The 22435-nt window shown below is 40.4% G+C and overlaps 1 protein-coding gene across 20 annotated transcripts in view; it reads right to left on the reverse strand.

Moving 5' to 3' along the window:
* Positions 1-22435, reverse strand: part of Dtnb (dystrobrevin, beta) — a 368991-nt gene that overhangs the window by 260068 nt on the left and 86488 nt on the right. For all 20 annotated transcript variants that reach the window (XM_013522584.1, XM_013522593.1, XM_013522592.1 and 17 more), the window contains one exon: positions 8856-8923. In XM_013522584.1, coding sequence (XP_013378038.1) covers positions 8856-8922 — 67 coding nt within the window. In that variant the 5' untranslated portion in view covers position 8923. Of the gene's footprint in view, positions 1-8855; positions 8924-22435 lie in introns of those variants that run through there.

Consider the following 22435-nt stretch of genomic DNA (forward strand, 5'->3'; position numbering starts at 1 on the left):
GCCTGGCATTCTGCTCATATCACAGCCCTCATATAGTTAGTAGCAGAAGAAGAAGCCTAAACCTGTCAAACCAGGGAAACATAGGGGTTGGCATGGTTACCGTTATTGCTCTGGTGCCTGGGGCTTCTAGTAGGAACATTTGAGATAGGAAAAAAAAAAAAAAAAAAAAAAAAAAGAAGCCTGGCATTATTGGGAAGTGAAGATATTCCCTCAAAGGGGAGAGCAGAACATCAGTTCCTTCTTTCTCTTTTTGTATTGCTGTCATCAAGGGAGCAGCTATGCTCCATCACCTACCCATCATGATATGCCACCTCAACACAGACCCAAAAGAAACAATCATAGACTCAAACTTCTAAAACTGGAAGCCAAAACAATCCTTTTTTTCTTTAAAAGTTTATTATCTCAGGTATTTGGTTATAGTGACAAAAAGCTGACTAACCCACAAGGCATGTGATACAAATGGGGAAAGGAAGAAACAAACAAAAGAAGAGGCCTAAGGCATCATCAAAGTGATAAAAAGCAAAATAGCTCAGCATACAGTGCCTGTCTGGCAAGCACAAGGTGCTCAGTTTGATTGCCAGTACCCCACCCCCTCAAAAAAAATTAAAAAAAAAAAAGAAAAAGGAAAAGAGATTGAAGCAAAGAAGTAACATGAAGTCACATGATTCCATCAAGCACACAGCAGATTTGAGAGGGCTAATTAGATAAAAGTATCAGAAACTTACTATAAGGATCTGTTGGGTTCTTGCCATTGGGAAGGAAGGGTGGTGAGAATGAGGAAAAAATAGACAAGAGTCAAAAAGCTGCGATCAAGTGGAGGTCCTCTCTCCTGAGCAGAGAAGGGGAACCTACTCAAGAACAGTAGAGCATTTATTTATACGCTCGAGAGGTAAGTTCCACCTCACTGCCCAGCAATCAGTTAACAAGCTACAACAGCTTGTTCATGTGCTTCAAGGAGCTCCTATGTTCTCAGAGCTCCCATATTCTCGGAGCTCCCTTCATCCTGCACATGTAACTACTTTCCAGCTTCAGCTGCTCCCAACATCTCTCTTCTCTGCTTTGTAAATGATGGAAAGGCTATGCTTGGAGAATACAGTCCCAATATCCCTAACAATACTGTCAGCTGCCAGTCTAGTTGGCAAAATATCCAAAGTTGTTGGTCATTTGAACCCTTTACAACTAACATCTTACTAGGACAATCCTTATTTATACATCTTGTGGTTATGCGTTCCTGCTGGATGTTTAAGACCAAGTTAAGCGTGACCCACATTAATCCTTTTTGCTATCCGTCAAGGTCAGTTAAGTCTCCTCAGGGTTGCTTTGGAACCATACACAGCACGTCCAGATCCACTGTCAGTGTCAGCCATCTGGATGAGTCATGGCCATTGCTTGACCAAGTTGGTTTCTGTGAAAGCTTGAGAGACCTTTTCTCTCCAAGTAACTCTCCTTAGGCACACTGTACATCCTTGAATCACTTTCCTCTGTGGTCCCATAATCCCCTTGATCAGAAAACCAGGGATTCAACTGGGTTACAGGACGCCATAGCAGAGGTTCTCTTCTGTCCTGGGTTTGCTCTGACCTCAGAGGGCTAAGGCCGAAATATTGACTATCCTCTTAGCCCATTTATCTTTCTAATTTTTGGTCTCCAAATCTCAGTTGTTAAACATCCAGAGGAGAAGCTTAATGACATTACATTGTAATAGAGGCAGTAAGCTTAACATTACTATCTATCTGAACATCAAACACCTTAGAACATAAAATAAAACTGTTGTTTTCTTAACAACCATGGCTATCTTATCATTTAAACGCCTATAGAATGTTACCAGACAATATTACATATTTGTACATTGAAAGTAGAAGCCAAATCCATACATAACATTGCCACATGACAATCATGACATTTTGTAACATACTTAAATCTTCATTTTGACATAACAAAATCCTTTCAACCAATCACCTCTAATACATAAGAAGCTTTTTACCTAATCTGTTATCCTTTAATGAGATATACCTAAGTTTTTAAAGGCAAAAGTCTGAGTCTGAACAAAAGGTCTTATCATAAGGAATCCTTGCTTTACATTTTGAAGACCCATATATCCAGAATCATGAATACATTTCAATACATTATGAAATTAACAATAAATTACGATACATTATGAAAATTTTGTCTCTTAATTTAGTTTCATACTAAGGACATCTTTCATGAGAACACCTTACTTTTTATTTTTTCTTAAGGAAGGACATTTTATTTTTTTTGTTGTTGTTTGTTTGTTGTTTTTGGTTTTTTTCCTGGTACCAGGAATCAAACTCACAACCTTGCGCTTGCCAGGCAGGCGCTGTGCTGCTGAGCTAAGTCCCCCGCCCCTTTATTTTTTCTTGAAAACTTTTAACCATGAATAAATTATTGGGGGTGTCTCTCCCAAGAGACTCTGGAGATCACTGAGGGCTCCTTATTAATGAATAAGGTTGGCCACTCCTCTCTCCATTCACCAATTGGAATCCTGCCCAATAAGGAACTGTGGTTAAATATCTTAATTTCTTTGTTTTGTTTTGTTTTGTTTTATAAGCTGCGAGAAAGCCAATTTTTTAAACTAGCTGATAACTCAGGAGAAAGCATGCATTTAAGTCTATAATCCAAATTGTATTACAGATAAATGATAAAAGAAAAATGGTTGAACTCAAAATAAAGGGGAACAGCTGCTCACAAAATGACAAATACATAACAAGTACACAAAACACATAAACATCTTACTTACAAAATCAGAGTGCCCTCAAATATAGTCTAGATCAAATTGAATTATAGTAACTCTTACAATTTTTAGAAATTTATAATTGTAAACAGACTAGTCAGATTTTGTTCATCAATTAATAGAGATCTCTTATCAAAAAATTTGGATAGAATACAATCCTTAATCTATAATGACATATATATATGTCATTATATATATATGTATTGTTTGTATAAAATATATATATATGTCATTACATATATATGTATTGTTTGTATAAAATTCTTTCATGGTCACCTCATAGCTTCTATACATGTCATCTCTGTACCCATTTAGTTCCATATACTTGTAACTAAACATGGTAGCTGGTTTGCGATTTCTAGGATTGCAGGCCATATCGTCAGCAAGCATCAGGACAATGTGGCTGCTTTCCATGATTTCTGAATACTGTCACAAATTAATAATCTCTGTCATAACTGTTACTTTCCATACACATCCAAAGAAGTCAATTATCAGGACATTTTTATGATCCCTCTTAAAAGGATCAGGGCAATGTCTAGGAATAGACACACAAAGACTCTTGGGTTGTACTTGAAAAAGGCCACTCAACTTTAGTTTGGCTAGCTAAATTAATTACCTCTAAAATTCCAAAACAAAAAATGTGCATCTTCCCATAAGATGAACTCTAATTGCAGGATCAGGTTGATGCAAGAGGAAATCTTCCACACTTTGCTACTGGCTACAGCCATTATGTTAGGAGAATAAACCACTCACACATGGACACTTCTTGGCAAGTGTCAATCCTAAACAGTAGCTCATTGCTTTATTATCTGGGGTAGCGCCTGGAGCATAAAGTCCTGCAGGAAGCTATACAGCTCAGGAAGAGGCTTTGTATGACCTGTAGTGGGGTGATTGTGAGCATCTCCTCTGCTTCAGAGGCGCTTTCCACAAAGGTCACGAAGGGCCGGCCCTTACTTCCTGCTCCCTGTCGCCACTGCCAGGTCCCACCAGCTTCTGGGTCACTTGGGTCTCAGTCACTAACCACTCAGCCCGTGTCGCCCTCCTGGCCCTGCCACCGCCCTTGCCACATGCAGTGCCATAGGGTACAGCGCGAGCTAGTATGGCCCTGGCATGGCTGGGCCAGTATTGGGTGACCCTGTCCTTCTTCCCTGGGGCCTGGGCACTGGCTAGCCACCACTGGCAGGTCCCCTGGCTGTCTGGAGCTGTTCATGCCCCAGTCCTGTGCTGCCTTGCCAGCCTCTGCAACCATGTCTTCCCTTGCTTTTTGATTTGAGGTCCCCTGCCAAATCCCCACAGCTCCTCATCCCCATCCTTGCCACCCTCTCCAGACCCATCTAGCTTTAGTCTTTTGCCAGCTACTCCCTGGGCAGCCTCCTCCATCCCTGCTCCAGGCCTTGGTCTCTTTGTCCCTCATTCTATTTGGCACCCCAGTGTGTCCTGCAGCGCCTGGACCAGAGTAGCAGTGAGCTGGGGGAAGGGCTCTGTGGGCAGGGGAATGGAAGTGGCTGCAAGCAGCCAGGTGGGAGGGTGTGGCTGCCCATGAGGCAGCCGCCCCCAGTCACGACCTTGGGCAAAGGCAGGGGCTGACACTTTAGGCTCTGGCAGTAACTGGCTGCAGCTTTTATTTTATCACCTTGGGGCTGGGCAAGTTGGTGGCAGGCCCTCAGCAGCCCTGCCTTATTCTCCAGAATGGGCTCTACTGCCTGCACCACTCCCTTAGGTGGCTCAGTGGCGGTGCCCAGCCGCTGTGCACGTTGGCTGTCACTTTTGCTCTGGCCGCTGCATATTTTGTTTCTGTCTGGATTCCATGTACCAGCGCTGGCTCAGGACAGGTGCCTGGCCCTGCATCTCTCACACAGGTCTTGACGATGGGAGTGTTTGGGGTCTAAGTAGCAAAGTCTTACTGAGCAAGAACACCTAGTTCTTTTACAACTTTGACAGGTGGTATCCTCTACTTGGTAAGTGCTGTAACATTTCTGATACGTCCTGCAAAACTGTTTAAAGTAAACCTTGTTCGTACCCTTAACACACCATACATAGGAACTCTCCCAGCAAATGCTGCAATCTTTGCAGTGATAATAGCCATATTTTTGCCAGAAGCACAGGTGCTTCTTGCCCAGCTCTACACCTGGCGGTGACCTCTCCTACACAGTGGTGGTTGCATCCCCACTGTCCCCAGTCCTCCCTGCTGCCAGTGGCCGCTTTGGCATCTGCAACGTGGGCTGTGGGGCCATCTCACTAGTTTGAGCCTCCTGCTGCTCCTGCCTGGCCTTTGGTGGTAGGGAAGCCTTCCTGACTGCCCCCTTGACCTCCTCCGGTGCCACAGGACCCTGCGTGCTTGCTGGGGCCTCCTCCAGGCAGCCGGTAAGGCAGTGGGAGCACAGGAAGTATGTGGAGCCGACTGGGGTTCTGGAGTCCCGGGCCCTGCACAGCGGCATCTGCCACCTGAGCGTGCACTGAACTGAAGCATCACGCTGCAGTTTCACCTGCACCCCCACACTGCAGCAGCTGGGCCTTCTGGGGCACAGATCAAAACCTGGGCTCAAGTGCAACAGGTGTGTGGCAGAGGAGAACAAGGCAGGAGGGTGTCCCCCGCCACAAAGCCACCAGCCATTGGTGTCCAGCAGGTATGGAAAGGGATACGAGTAGGGGGCCCACGCTGGGTAGCTGAATGTACTCATCCCCCACTGCAGCCATCTGGGTGGCCCCCATTATTTGATGGGGCAGAAACAAGTTCCAATGGGTGTTTCTCGGGAAGGGCCGACCTTTTCCAACAGTTCTAGATCTACACTGATTATTCCAGTGATACCCTCGTTGACACTTAGTACAAGGACTGCCAGGTTTAGTTGAAGAGACAAATAATGTCTGTGCTGCTCTTATAGGTGTAGCAGAGCAATTCTGGGCAAAATGTCCCTTATTGCCACAATGAAAACAAATAGCTTTGTATTTTCCTTTTCCTCCAGCCTCTGGATGAACAACTTGATTAACAACTGCTGCCAGAGCAGCCCCCAGTACATATGAGAAGCTAATATCTGCACAGATCCGAATCATCTCTGGCAACATCACCCATTTTTTGTGGGCTCTTAATGCCTCTTTACACCATCTATTTGCATTTTCAAAGACCAGTTGTTGAACTATTAATTTGCTAGCTTCTGTATTACCTATGATCCTCTCACTAGCTTACATTAAGCGTGTGGCAAAATCTTGAAAAGGCTCATCTGGTCAGCTTCTGGGTCACTTGGGTCTCAGTCACTAACCACTCAGCCCGTGTCGCCCTCCTGGCCCTGCCTCCTGTGATCCCACTGCCTTGATAAATAGAAGCCAAATTAAGGGCTGTCTTACCCTTGGAAGGAAGTTCCCTCCAGGCCCTCATGGCAGCCATCTTGGTTTGCTCATATGCTGGCAGTTCAAAAGTCAGTTGATTATTGGTGATAGCAAAGGCACCTTCCCCAACTAACACATCCTTTGTAATGGGTATATTATGAACAGCATTATGAATTGCCTGGTTTGTGCAATATTCAAAAAAGTTTCCTTTCCACAGTAAGTAATCACCTGGATTCAAACATGCTTTGCCTATTGCCTTCCAATCATTTGGGGCCATAAGCTGCTGTCCTAGAATCTCTACTGAACTCAAAGTAAAGGGAACAGTGGGGCTCTAGTAGCAACAGCTTCTTCTAACTCTTTCAGGGTTTTAAAAGGTATGGCTTCATAATGACGTATAACTTGTCCTGAATTTTCAGGGACTTGAACTTCAGTTACAGGGTAGATGTGCTGAAAACCCTCCATGGTCTCCCTTGCCCCTCTAGCTTCTTTTAATGCTAATTGCAAGAGAGACAGGGAAAATGGCTATACTCCCTGAGAGGCTCAAGGCACCTGTGCTGCTGCCATATTTCCCCTAGCTGAAGAGGCTGGAGTAGCTGCCTGTGGCTCAGTCAAATTAACCAAGCATTGTGAAACAGTATTTGCAAGGAAACACCCCTCTGGTGGGGAAAACTCTCTCGTCCCCCACCATTCCTTTCTTCTTAACTTGAACCAGGCTAGAGGGTTCAGCCTCTATAAGCAGAGCTGTTCCACTCTCCATGTCCCGCTTAGGCTCAGGACTTGATTTTAACATAATGTTCTGAGCCAAATACCTTCATGGTTACAAAACCCCTCCAAAACCAACATCCAGAAAATTAAATACAGGAGTCAAACACGCAACAAACACTTCTACAGACACATACCCCCAGGAGTCTTGAGACTCTACCTGCACTTCAATATCCCTTTCTCCATGGCTTCTTTGAAGCCTGTATATATTCTGGCCCTAAAAAACACATATTCCCGTGTTTTACACCTGATATGCCGGTACCATGCACTCCAGCGCTGAACACTAGCTCTCACAAATGTGCTTCCTCCCTTCTGTCATGCACTTTTGGAAGCATTCTCACCACCCTCTTATTCCCATGGGGGCCCCACTCTGGGCACCAATTGTACGGCTCCGTTAGGTTCTTGCCATACCCCGGGAAGGAACAGCAATGAGAATGAGTAAAAAATAGACAAGACACAAAATGCTGGGATCAGGTGGAGAGCCTCTCTCCTGAGCAGAGAAGAGGAACCTACCCAAGAACAGTACAGCATTTATTTATACCCTCCAGAGGTTGGTTAATTTCCACCTCGTTGCCCAGCAATCAGTTAACAAGCTACAAAGGCTTGTTTACATACTTTGAGGAGCTCCTGTGTCTCAGAGCTCCCATGTTCTCCTAACTCCCCTTGTCCTGCACGTGTAATTACTTTCCAGCTTCAGCTGCTCCCAACACTTACTGTTTTAGTTCAGAAAATAACAATGATTTAAAAATTTAATATACAGTTAACCATATTTACTGTTCTACATTAGGCACTGTACAAAGTGCTTTCCTTACACTATCTTGTTTAATCTTCACAATAATTCTATGCAGAACTATTCTATTTTATGGATGAGGAAACTGAGGTAGAGAGTGATTAACTAACTTGCCTAAAGTTATAAAGCTAGATCTAACCCAAGCTTTCTAACCTTAGACTCTGGATGTAACACCACTGTGATCAGAGGAAGACTCAAGACTCATTTATAAGGTAAAATTCAGCTATGCTTTGGAAAAAAAATTTTTTTTCTGTTCTTTTTGTGGAAGGTAAAGTGAAAAAAAGTATCTCACTTGGATGACTGACAATTAAGAGAGTCCAAACTACAAAAGTCCTTAAGGATCACCCAGCCATTACCCAGACAATGGCAAAATGTCTTCTCTATTATCCCTAGCAAATACTTGTCCTGCCGATACTTGACAGGACAACAAAGATCTGAATTGCCTTCCAACACTAAGTTTCTACAGAATTTTTTTTTAAATGTAGAGAGTTGAAAAAGTCTTTTGAGGGCCAAGGCTATAGCTTAGCAACAGCACCTGCCTGGCAAGCTCAAGGTCCTGAGTTCGATTCCTGGAACCAAAACAAAAAAAGAAAAAGCCCTGAAAAGGTCTTTCGGTACTTTATCCACTAACTTTCACACAGGTGGTTATTTTTTTTGGAGGGGGATTCTTTTTGAGAAAGGGTTTCACTATGCAGTTCAGGATGGCCTTGAACTCACTTTGTAGCCCAGGCTGGCCTCCAACTTGCAGAGAGGCATACGCCACCACACCAGCTTGATTTTCACACTGTTATATGCAGAATTCTAGAACTCTTCAAGGTGTTGAAGAGGTGTATTCTAGGCTGGGCTTCTGCCTCCACTCTCCTGCTACAACCACACAGCATCAATTTCATAATACTCCTCTTATGCTTAAAGTAGTATGCTTTGAAAAGGTTTCACAATCACTAGTCCAGATCAATTGCCCTATACTATGAATGCCAAAGGAATCTGAGGTTCAGCAACTGTGGACTGGTCAAAGTGACATGGTCAAAATCACAAAGACAAGCAGTCAAACAGCAAAACAATCCTTCACATATTGAGAACCACGCCATTCCTTTCTGCCCCCTTTTGTTTTAACTCCCATTCCTCCTTCTCTAAAACTTATAACAAAATTTCTGATCAAAGCTGACTTAGCAGTAAAAGGAAGCATTCTGCACCCTGGAACAAGGGCCCCAGGAGCACTGGAAACTCACGCATTTCTATGAATAGCTGCCTCTTCTCTGCCATGGTCTTCCACTTGTTTCCACCTTCTTCAATCATCCTAGAGACAATAAAAGACATGGTAAACCACTGTACAATTTATAATTCAACCAAGCTGCTTATTATTCTGCTGGAAAGAAGTACAGGAAGCCAGGCTAACTGTACATTTTAAAAGAGTAAAAATACAGTGAGAGCCTGATATAGATAAAGACCAGCCACTGTCCCTGTATTTGGTAGCTTTTAAAATATTGTTCAGCTTCTTCTTTATTAGTATAAGTTTGTAATACATAATAATTATATTCATCTTGGGAAATTGGTACATACACATATCACATCTTAATCATTTTTACTTCCTCTTCCTTTTTCTGCCCTCCCATCTTCTTTTATTTCCAGATTCACTTCCCATCTCTACAAAGTCTACAGCCAATACATAAATGACCTTGTACATTTGCTTCCTGTGGTAAAAATGTGGTGCTATGTCTTATTTCTAATTTAATTATTTTTTCTGCAGGATCCTGGATTAGATGAGACACAATTTCACATATCATCACTGTTTTGCATAAACATATTACTGAATATAATTTAGGAAATAATATAAAGAAAAGCTATAACAGAGTACATAAGTGCATAACACTGCACTTAAACAGAAATGACATAGGTAAGCTGTGTGTGTGTGTGTGTGTGTGTGTGTGTGTGTGTGTGTGTGTTTGAGACAAGGTCTAAGTAGCCCAGGCTGACCTTAAACTTTCAATACTCCTGCCTCAGACTCTTGAGTGCTGGGATTACAGATATGCACCACCACCATGAAAACAGAAGAAAACAGATCTTCTGTTTTCATATCAAACATCCCCAAATCCTAAGAACTCCTAAATGCACCTTTTCTATCACATAGTATAGTTGTTTATGTCGACAAACTTAGGCCATGCCAAGCACTTTGCTACAACTGTACAGGCAATGAGCTGACTGTGATGGGAAATACTACCAGCTCTTCAGAAGGCTGAGAGAGGAAGAGGGCTTGAGCCCAAGAGCTCAAGACCAATTTGGGCAGCACAGAAAGACACTACCTCAAAAACAAAAAGACAGAAAACCTCTGCATACATTCATGTATTATCTCATTTAATCCTCATGCAAAAACTACATGCTATTATCATTACTATTATCATCTCTTTTTCATAGATTAGGAAACAGATACCTAGAAAAGAAAACTGTATTAACTTGCTAAAGAGCATGCAATTCACAAGTGGCAGAGTAGAATCCCAATACTTTCATTAAACTTCTTACATAATTGTGTACAAATGCATATTTTCACTCTATTTGTAAAAGGCTAGAACACAATAGTCCATTACATGGATGCTACTGATGTAAAATTCATGACTTTTTTTTTTTGTTTTTTTGAGATAGGGTCTCACTATGTAGTGCAGGCTGGCCTTCAACTCACAGCGATCCTCCTGCCTCAGCCTCCTGAGTGCTGGATTACATGCATATGCCATTATGACCTCATGACATTTTTTGCTGAAAAAAAATTTTTGAGCCAGGCATGGTGGTACATGCCTATAATCCCAGCACTCAGGACGCTGAGGCAGGAGAATCGAGTTCAAGGCCGGCTTGCACTACATTTTTGTCTCAAAAAAATTTTTTTGAGACAGGGTCATGCTATGTAATTCAAGCTGGCCTTGAACTTGCAATGATTCTCCTACCTCAGCCACTCAAGTGCTGAGATTACAAGTGTGGGGCATCATGCCCAGCTGAAATTTTTTTAAGTGGTACTGGGTATTAAACTCAGGTCCCTGCACATGCCAGGCAAGCACTCTACCACTGAGCTACATTCCTAGCTCCTCAGCTGAAATTTGTCTTTCTCTGAGAAGAAAAAATATCTAGACAATTAGCATAATTTTCCCCAGTACATTAAACTGCTATAAATTATTCTCAAATATGATTATTGTAGATTAAACTATTATAAACCATCCTTAAATATGTTGTAATCACAAATTAAATGGCAAGTATATGAATGTCACATCCATTAAGGGAAAATGCCATATTATAAAAAGTTTAGTTAGAATATTTCTCAACATTCCACAATTAATATTTTAATCATTAAAACTGGCCCTTTCTTTCAAGCTGAGGCTATAGCTCTATAGAAGAATGCATGCCTAATATATATAAGCCCCTATGTTCAATCTCGAAAGCCAAAAAAAAACCGGGCCTTTCCCAGATCACTGAAATGTTACCAGTTGGCTTCAACACGTGTGACATAATGAATAATATACTCCAAGTCAAAAGAATTCTACACAGATGGGGGTGCAATCCCAGCACTCTGGAGGCTGAGGCAGGAGGATCACCTTGAGTTTGAGACCAGCCTGGGCCCATAGTGAGTTCAAGGTCAGTATGAACTACATAGTGAGACCCTGTCTCAAAAAAAAAAAAAAATAAGAGGCTGGGAATTTAGCTCAGCCGCACAGCACCTGCCTGGCAAGTACAAGGTCATGAGTTTGATTCCCGGTACCAGAAAAAAACCAAAAAAAAAAAAATAATAATAATAATAATAGTAATAATTCTAAGCAGAAAGTAAGCCAAAGAAAAAGTACTCAAAATCAGCAAAAATCTAATAAAATCTAGTTTCTAGAGATTAAAAAAAACAAAGAATGGTTCCAGTAGCATATAATTATAAAGGAAAAACAATACTGAAAAGCTTGCTCATCTGTCCCCAGTCTTGGTCTTCCACTAGGTAATACAAATTTAAATGAAAGGACAGAATGAAACTGAATACCATAATACCTTTTATAATACATCTCATTTATTATATCCTTTTCTACTTCTATTATTCCTTTATATCACATATTCTCAAAGTAAGGACAAGAATTCCTGGAGATTGCTACATTCTTCATGATAATTTTCTAAATTTTGTTTTCATTTCCAGATTAATCTTGAGAAACAATACAGATTAAACTATAATCTGCCTCACTGGCTCACCATACTACAAGCACTGCCATGCAATTTCAGGTCCCACATATGTGTCATCACTACTGGCACTGGTGGCAAGAGATCACCTAAAATAGGGGCTAGCAAACTATACAAGCTACACTAGCTTGGACATAACTAACTTGCCATCTATTTTTGCAAATAAAGTTTTATTGGAACACAGCCACGTGAATCCATTTCTTAACTGTCTAAGGCTGCTTTCACACTACAATGGCAGAATGGAATAAATGCCACAGAAAGCATCTGGCCTGCAAGTCTAAAATATTTACAATCTAGCCCTTTAAGAAAGTTTGCAAAGCTGACCCACAGCAATAATTAATATTGAATTAATAACATGTCTGCCTTACTGCACACATCTGGCTACAATAAGGTTAGTATATCCTCACCGTCAAAATGACAACAATCATCCCACATGTATTTGGATTTCAATTCCATTACTAGAAGTCTATCCTTGGAGTAGTGCTTCAATCACTCTAAGATTCATTCTTCATTGCTACAATGGCAGAATGATATAAACTTGACACTAATCACTCACTTGACACTTACTGAACAGCTCTTTAACAGGCATGTGGAAAAAAAAAAAAGGCATGCGAATAAACACCCTCACCTGCCCATAGTTTACATTCTTGTGAGAGAACTGAATGTAATAATTCACTCAGTACCTACTATGACTACTACTGCAGGTAGTTGATAAATCTAGTAAGGGAGAAGCTCATTTGTAAATAATGACAGATGCTATTTCATTATTTTCTTTTAGCATTTGACTTTCTGAAAATAACTACAAACTACACACTTTAGAAACTTAATTATCTAAATGGCAAAATTATAGTATCTTAAAGTCACACAATTATTACAAACGAATCAAACAAGACATAAAAATATACACCAAAGATATCTGAGATACCAAATGAAATGGTCCTACCCCACTGATAAACCTATAATGAACAAAAAGACATGTAAAACTCTTTTACAAGCTAGTGGTATAGGTCAGTGGCGGAGCATGTACTTACTATGTATGAGGCCCATAGTAAGCACAGGTTCAGGTTCAATTTCCGCGTCCCCCCCAAAAAAATTGCTAAATAAACTTGGCATTAATTTTGTTACTGTTCTTAAAATTACCACATTTAAAAATACAATGCAGGGACTGGGGATATCGCTCAGCAGCACAGTGCCTGCCTGGCAAGTGCAAGGTCCTGAGTTTGATTCCAGTACCAAAAAAATACAGTTCAACTACGTAAGTTTATGTTCTCAGCTGAGGGGGTGGGGAGGATGATGGGAGGGAGACACAATACAGTACCAAGAAGGCAATTACATACAGATCACAGGAAGAAAGTCAACCCTTAGCACCTTGCTCAGGCTCCCTCTGGTCTGGCCTTTGAAAGGATAAACACCTTGAGACTTTGTAAGGGTATATATTTTCTTTCTTCAAACGAGGTTATACAGCCCAGCATGGTGGCGCACACCTTGTAAACCCAGCATTCTGGGTGGCTGAGGTAGAAGGATTAAAAGTTCAACCCAGGCTGGGCAACTTACCAACTTAGCAAGACCCTGTGTCGAAACAGAAAATGTAAAAAGGGCTGGCGATGTACTCAATGTGACAGTCCTGGGTTCAACTAACAAAAAGTAATCATTTCCAATATGAAGAAAAGAACTTGTCACGCTGAGCTTCCTGAAAGAACTGTATGCTGTTTTCCACCATAGTATCTCTGTTCGAAAGTTTTTATGTATTTCAGATTTTCCCCTTACTGACTTCAGAAACTTAACACCCAAGTACGGTTTGACTTCACTGTGTGAAAAATAATTTAAGTCAGGCATGGAGGCATACACCTGTAATCCCAGCACTCAGGAGGTTGAGGCAGAAGGATCACTGCAAGTTTGAGGAAACCCAGGCTCAAAAAGACAATACATCTAATGTTTCTATTGTTTTAGAAAATTATATTCATGTAGCACTGTTCTGTAAAGTTTCTAAAATTGTTGATAGTATTTAAAAATTCTCAAAATTTGCAGCTATAGCATAAGGCTACAATTAGTTGTTTCAAAAACAATCATGAAGCTGGTTCAAGCTAGTCCAAGCACTCAGGAAGCTGAGGTAGGATGATCACTTAAGCCCAAAGTTTGAGGTCATCTTAGGCAATATCTTCAGACCCAACCCCAAAGGAGGAAAAAAAAAAAAAAGTCTGGGCTTTTTACATAGCACCCAGCTTATGATGTGTTAAGTGACAAAATTAAAGCACCAAATTCTCCTTACGGTACAGTAACAATTACTTAACTATCATATATCCATATAAACAAAGATTAAAGGTAAACATGAAAATGAAAATGTATTTGTAATATGCGGGGTTTTTCCTTAAGCTTTAATGTCATTATGTTGCTTTTTTGCAATTTTTCAGTTTGCAATTTTTAGCAAACTGAATACATTTTATGTTTGGACTTAAAAGAGTTCTTAAATGTTTAAATGTATGTGCTTGGAGACAACAGGGAAACACATACTCTGACAGATTGTTGGTGAATATACATTGACACAAGCATTTTGGAGGGCAACTGGCAGTATCTTCCAAGTTTTTACATATATACCAGCTTTGATCCAGTAAAATGTATAAAGATATAGAAAAACATAAAGATAGTAATAAGGGTTAGTTAAACTCAATTGTGTCAACTTGATTGGCATGACAGTCACCCAGGAGATTAAAGCAGACTTCTGGATATGTCTGGATAGATTATGGCAGCATGACTTTGGGAACATGGTCCGGGCCCTTTCCGTTCCAGCCATGTTACCCCTGCTCTGCTTCCCAGACTCATAAACTGTACAGGTTTGCTCCACCAGGCCCTCCCACCATGATGCCTTCAAGCCAGCTGATCATGGACTCAATTCCCTGAAAGCATGAGCCAAACTAAACCCTCCCTCAAATTGAGGGTGTCAAGTAACAAAGAAGCTGACTAATACAGTTTTTTGTTTCCTGGGATTTTTTTTAAAAAGGAAAATAGGAGGAATGAAAAAGAAGAAAAGAAAAGGGGAACGAAAAAAGGAAAATTCATTATGAAAATGCTTAAACAAGTTATGGAACACCCATGAAATAAAATAGTGCAGCTCACAAGTATGAAAACAAATAAACAGCTTAGTCCACTTTCTGAAAAGATGTTTAGGACATGTTGGCCAAAAGGCAAATGAGGAAACAGTACCAGGGGCCTAGATTCTCCTTCCGCACAGTGACCTTAACCAGCTCCCCCAGCTGCCTGGAGTTGTCATTTCTCACTGTTGCACTCTTCCTGGAGAATAGCCTTCAGCTAACTGCACATTCCCTAACAAGAAATGCCTTCAAAATGACTTGCTGTCATGGGGGCAAAAGGTAGCTGCATCAGATTACTGACTGACATAAGGTATAAACATTCAAAGTTCTAGATCCCAGGAAAATGGAATGAGCACTTACTAACTACACCGACTGAATGCAAGAATAAAACCTGCACAGAATATACGCTAGTATTATCTGATATCATTAACGAGTAAGCATAAGTGGGTAGATTAAGAATACAGAATTTAAAAGACCACTGAATAGGTGGTAAGTTTACCATTTTCCCATCTTGTATCTCTAAGCCTGAACTCTACAAAGCCAGGGCCCCCAAATTGAAGGTCGTGGTACATATGGAAAAATCCAGAAGAAACCTTTTAGTTCTGCTCCACAAGAACTGAAGCACAAAGCGAGGGGGAGAAAGAACCCAAATTTTCCCCTCTCCTTTATTCTCTCCCACTGCTGCCCACAGATAACCTCAAAGTGAAGGCAGAAGTGTCAAGAAAAGCAGCTAGTACTAGATCACTACAGAAGTCAAAATGTGGAAGAAAAAGGAAATAAAAGATACACAGATTAGGAATCAAGAAATTAAACTGTTTTTGTTCCAGGATAATTTGACTATCTATGAAGAAAGTCAAAACAACTTACTAAAAAAAATTTTTCTGGAACTAATCAGCAATTATAACTACGTTATAGAATAGACGGTTAATACAGTATACAAAAGTTTTTCCTATATATCAGCAATGAACAAGTGGAATTTCTAATTAAAACATAATACCAGATATTTAAAAAATTAAAAATTAAAATTAAAACATAATCCTGCTATGGGGAGCCACAACAGACTACATCAAAGCTTGGGTATCTGAGGACATGTGAGGACATGACCTCACTGTCTAGCACAGGCGCACAGCAGGACAGACTTACGTAGCCATGACAGCACAGGCAAATGCACATGTGCTACATTAGTAAGCACACAAGAATATAAATATGCAATAACAACATATATAAGGACTGACAATAAACACGCAGGCTGCTCTCTCTGCTCTTGCTGCTTGCTGTTGCTTATGTCTGCCTCTGCATGCTTTCTCTGGGGAACTCAAGCAAATTTACCCCTTCAGCCTCCAACAGCTGCTTACATTAGCACACCCAAAATGAAACACTTAGGTATAAATTTAGAAAAATACGTGTAAGATTTATATAGGAAAACTACAAACCTCTGATGAAAGACATCAAAATAAAACTGAACATTAACAGATATTCTATGTTCATAAAGGAAGGTTAAATAATGTCAAAATGACAGTTCTTTCCATTGATCTATAGATTGAATACAATCTCAAATTCCCAGTAAGTTATTTTGTGCATACTGAAAAACTGATTCTACCATTTGGAATGACAAAAGACTGTGAATGATTGTGAAAGATTGTCAATTCTTTGTTTCAAATAAAAACAAAGTTGGAGAACTGACACTACCTAACTTCAAGATTTACTATAAAGCTACAATGATCAAGGCAGCAGGGTGTTAGTGAAAGAACAGACAAATCACTAGGATAGAAATGAGCACTCATAAACAAACCCACATAAATATTTCCAAAATGGCAATCCAATGGAAAAAAGACAAGTCTTCAACAAATGGTGTTGAAGAACTGGACATTCATATGAAAAAAATGAATCTAGACACAAACCTTACTACCCTTCACAAAAATTAACTCTAAGTAAATTACAGCCCTAATTTTCTTGTTTTTTTTTTTGAGACAGGGCCTCACAGTGTAATTCAAGGTAGCCTCAAACTCAACAACCCTGTTGCCTCAGCCTCCCAAGAGCTGATATGACAAGTGTGTGTCACCACACCTGGCCATAGGCCTAATTTTGAAACATAAAACTGTGCAACTCCTAGATATAACACAGGACAAAATCTAGATGACGCTGGGTATGGTGATGCCTTTCTAGCTATAACATCACTAGCATGATCCATGAAAAGAAAACTAGGCTTCATTAAAATTTAAAAGTTATGCTGCAAAAGACATTGTCAAGAGAATAAGACAATAAGAGAGAAAATACGTGGAAAACACCTATTTGATAAAGGATTGTTGTTCAATACAGAAAAGAAATTTTTTAAAAAGTGATAGGAAGAACAGAGCAAAGGATCTGAAAAGATAGCTCACCAAAAGGAGATACAGATGGCAAATAAACACACAAAAAATGCACTGTATCATATATCATTAGGGAATTAAAAATTAAAACAAAGAGATACAACTACAAATCTATTAAAATGTCCAAACTACAGAACACTGATGACACCAAATTCTGGACAGATCTGGAACAAGAACTCCATTCATTGCTACTAGGAATGGATAACGGTACAGCCATTTTGGGAGAGTTTAGCAGCTTCTCACATAGCTAAACATACCGTTACCACATAATTCAGAAATCGCATTCTTTGGCATTTACCCTAAGAGGTGAAGACTTATGTGCACACAAAACCTGCACACTCACGTTTACAGCACCTTCATTACTACTTGCCGTACCATGCAAGCAACCAGTATGTCCATCAGTCGGATAAACTGGAACTTATCCAGACAATGGAATATTATTCAAGCACTAAAAAGAACTGAGCTATCAAGCCATTAAAAGGCATAGAGGAGACAATGCCAACAAATATGGTGGAATGGTAAACAGCAATAAAATAACCTCTCCAATATTAGGAATCAAGACACTGGAAAATAACAACATGGGAGAAAACAAAGAAGGAGGTAGATCCCCAGGACCCAGAAAGGATTTGAGGGGGAAAATTGGAGCCCAGAGATAAACCACAATGCAGAAAAATGAGGGGACAAACCTCACTTTCACCCCAGCTCCCAGCTCATGGCATGAGGGAGGAGGATCAAATCTACAGAGACAGTGAGACCATGTGACTCCAGAGGCTTCCATGAAGAAAAGCACCAGTAGAACAGAGCAAGGGATGCTGTGCACCACAACTGGTGAGTTACTCTATTCCAAGGGACTGCCATAATCCCTAGAGAGAATGACTGGCCAAATGCCATTTTACGGAGGGGCCAACTAAACCTGGGTCTCAAGCAGCCTTGCATAGGCTTCATCTCAGGACTCCCAGTGTTGAAATCCCATAGTGACTGCATGAGGGACAAACACAGGATACACTGAGGGTCAGGGAGCTGAGGTCAAGCCAGCAAGAGACACCCAGAGGCTGAAAAACTCAGGCCCCAATCCCACAACCAGGGGTCAGGATCAGCCCGAACTTCTATGGAATTGAAAGCACCAGAATGAAAACCCCACCCTAACCCTACTTCAGGCTTCCTGGGATCATCTAGCACAGATCTGGGCTCTGTCTCCAGTGGGCCACTGACTTAAGAACTCAATTCATTCATGAGGGCTGGCTGTAACCCAAGTTGGTTGTAACTCAAGACTAATTTGCCCATAAGAAATAACAGAAATACATATAATGCATTCCAAACCTACCAAAGCACTCCCTAACTAACCTTTCATAATAAAAAAGGGTTGTATAATCTGCACAATTTACCAGAAACACCAATAATCTTCCTAGTGTAGTCACCAAAGTTATAAAATGTGCCTCGTTTACCAGAAACAACAATTTCATAAAGTATTCATCATTCAAATTGACATCTTTGGCTTGTAGGAAGGGAGGATGAAATGGAAGGTAGCCACTGTTTGGAAGGAGAGTCCCATAAGAACATCAGGAATCTGGCTCTCTGCTGTGCTTTCTCTCCCTGAACAAGTCTATAGCCCACTAGGACCTGTTTCTGGCTTACTAGGTCTCAACCTTCCCAAAACTAAAAACTGGTCTAAGGTTATCTATTTCTATCTCTTCTTTTCTTTAACTCTGTTCTGTAGTATGACATGACATTGTCATTCTGCAAGTCAAAGCAACAACTGGCTTTTTCACGGTCTGGGTGGGTCTTCTCTACAAATATCTGTAGTTCCATCCATTTTTTCAGGATATCCTTTATTTCAGAAGAACTTTGCTGCACTGGTTGTTGCTACTCCCCCTCCTCTTCAGAGAGCTCCTCAGCTGCCATTCTCTGTTGCTCAGCCAGAAGTTGCTGAAGCTCCTCTGTAGATAATTCCTGAGTGTTCTTCCACCAGTTTCTCAACATCACCACCATCTACCTGCAAGACTATGGACTCTGCTATAGTGACAGTGTCACCAACCACAGGATCAACTGAAGCCACAGGCTCCTCTACACAGCCTTCAAAGTCTCTCCCCTGTATAATTTTAGGCCACACTTTCTTCTAGGCAGATCTCAGTGTGCTTACAGAGACTGGCCCAGGATTTCTCAATTAACCCCACACAGAAAGGATGTTGCAATGTTCTTTCCAGAACTCTTTAAGGCTTAAACCTGAGACCATCTGGAAGCACTTGAGGAACAACTCCTTGGGGTACAGCTTCTTCAAGTTAGCTATAAACTACTGGTCCACAGACTGCAGTGGAGGAGTTGTATTAGGTGGGAGGAATTCAACTGAGACCCATGGGAATTCTTCAGCCAATTCTTCCAAATCTCATGGGTGAACAGGAGCACTGTCTATAATGAGGAGAGACTGGAGTAGTAAACCTCTGTCCTCCAAATGTTTCTTAACAGTAGGACAGAAAGCCTCCCTGATCCACTCAAGAAAAGCTATTCTTGTTACTCAGGCTTTTGCATAAGATCTCCACATAACCACCAGCCTATTCACAACTTTATGTTTTCGGAACACTCTAGGGGTCTCAGAGTGATAAGCCAAGACGGGCTTCATCTTGAGCTCACCACTTGTACTGGCATGTAGCAACAAGGTTAGCCTATTCCTCACAGGCTTGTGACCTGGCATTTTCCTGGGTAATGCATGTTCTCCTGGGCATTTTCTTCCAGAAAAAGCCAGTTTCATCACAGTCTAAGATTTGATGAGAGCAAAAGTCACTTCTCTGTGTCATCATTTTGAAGTGGTGTAATTTTTGTAGCCCCTTTATCAGCACTGGCTGCTTCACTATGCCTAGTTACACTACGAACCCCAGTTCTCGCTTTAAAATTGTGAAATCACCCTTTACTGGCATGAAGTGTTTCACCATGATCACTTGTTGATGGATTATCCTTTATGAGATCTGCATTTATAGCCCTAGCTTTTCACAAATTATAGATTCAGGGTATAACCTGCCATCTGCTTTTCATTTATCCACAATAATACAGTAACAGCCTTTCTACTTCATCTAACACTACAAATATGAGTAACACCTTTAGTAACACTGACTTCCTTATACTAATCTTTGCTCTGTAAGATTATCAAGATGAAAAAAAAATTATCAAGATGGTGGATTTTGACATGCTGTACATATTAGCAAGATCATTCACATGAACACCACTCATATTTCTCTACAATTCCCTTCTATTTTGATTGCTTTCTTTTTATTTTCCTTCCTTAGCTTCTTGTCTAGCTTTTGGGGGGTCATTCTGATAGCAGTAATCATAGTGATTATATAAAGCACTGACTGAAATCACATCCACAAACATCCATGAGTTCAGACTGATGTTTACACATGCTTAATATACTTTTCTGGCATTGCAAGTCTTTATTTACAACTGCACAAGTGGCCAGCATTTGGGTTGTAAATTAAGACTTCTGTTGTAATTTAAGCCTAAAATTGCAATCATAACCCAAGGTGTTTGTATGTGAGACTGATCATAACTCAGGGTCCACTATACCTCCTTTGTCTACCTGGGGCAACAGAGACATGCCATGAATTGTATACTAGCACAAAACTGTAAATCTCAGAAGATAACCACATGCTTGAAATCACAGAGAAATTTTCTTTTCCTTTTGTGTTTTTTTTTAAATTGTGTTTGTTTTTTCATGAGTGTGAACACTGCTTTTAGTTTTTGGTTTTGTTTTGTTCTTATTTTTGTTTTTTTCTTTCATTCTTTCCTGTCTTCTTCACCAGTCTGCCAAACCTAGCATAATCTTCCTTTGTCCTTCGGCATTGTTTCTAATCTCTTTCTCTTCTTTTACGTCTCTAATTCTTTCTCTTACCCCTTTTAAATTTGCTCCTGAAGGTAAAATTCCTCTATTCAATGGATACTCACTGTATACAGTTTTCTGGTTTGTTTCAGATTTTATTAAATAAATCTTGTACCTATGGTCAAAGGTGACAAATTAACAGTCACCATAGTTTGTCATTTTCTACACTGTGCTTGATGCAGCTGTTGGTGTTACCAATTGTACTACTTTAACCAAGGTGGCCTAGTTATTGTCATCAGTTGTTCTTCCTTGTATGCCAATACTGAGATTGCCTGGGGCCATAAACGATAACTCGCTCCAGTACCAAAGAACTGGATGCTAGGCCAAACAGGCAGCAACCTCTCAACCCTAATAAATTGAAGAGGCAGAATTTTGAAACAGATTCAAATTCCAAAAGGCAGCTACAATTAGAAGACATCTCCAAAAGGTAGTCACTTCTTTTTTGTGACAGGGTCTCACTAGGTAGTGCAGGCTGGCCTTGAACCCACAGGGATCCTGCAGCCTCAGCCTCCCAAGTGCTGGGATTATAGGCATGCACCATTACACCCAGCAGTCATTTCTTAAAGAGGTCAAAATACTAGTTATAAGCTACCTACCATAAACAATTTATAAGCATTAATGTAGAAAACAAATAAAATGATAATACAAATGAGAAAACATGGAAGGAAGATGCAAGCCCAGACCTCCAGCTCACCCAAAGAATTCCAGGGGGCACTGAGGTAAAAGAAATTAAAAGCCACCCAACTGAACTTTCTGAAATGGTAGCAATGGAAGTAACAAAACAGATACATGACACTCTAGAAAAAAACAGATCAGAAACAATTACACAGATAACTACAGATATGATGACTGTAATGAAGGACAGGGTTACTAAATCTAAAGTAGACACAAATTTTAAAACAAGAAGTGCTTAGAAAAGTGATGGAAACTATGAATGCCCAACCTAAGAAATGGATTCCATAAAACAGATTCAAAGATATCCAGGAAAATGAAAATTCTGTTGAAAATATACACAGCAGAATCAACCAATGTGAGGACAGACTATTAGATCCAGAAAATAGATTTGCAGTTAGCGATCATCAAATAAAAAAATTCTTGAAAACAGCAAGGGACCACAAAAAAATCAATGCAACAGCTGCTAGGTGATGCAAATAATAATAATAATATAAGATTAATCAAAAGATAAAAATAAAAAGATTAATCAGAATCAATGAAAAATAAGAAGATAGCAGGAAGGCCATACATAAACCTGTTCACAGAAGTAAGAGCAGAAAACTTCCCAAGCA

The sequence above is a fragment of the Chinchilla lanigera genome, unplaced genomic scaffold (genome assembly GCF_000276665.1).
Source record: "Chinchilla lanigera isolate Chin_1 unplaced genomic scaffold, ChiLan1.0 scaffold00068, whole genome shotgun sequence".
NCBI classification, from domain to species: domain Eukaryota; kingdom Metazoa; phylum Chordata; class Mammalia; order Rodentia; family Chinchillidae; genus Chinchilla; species Chinchilla lanigera.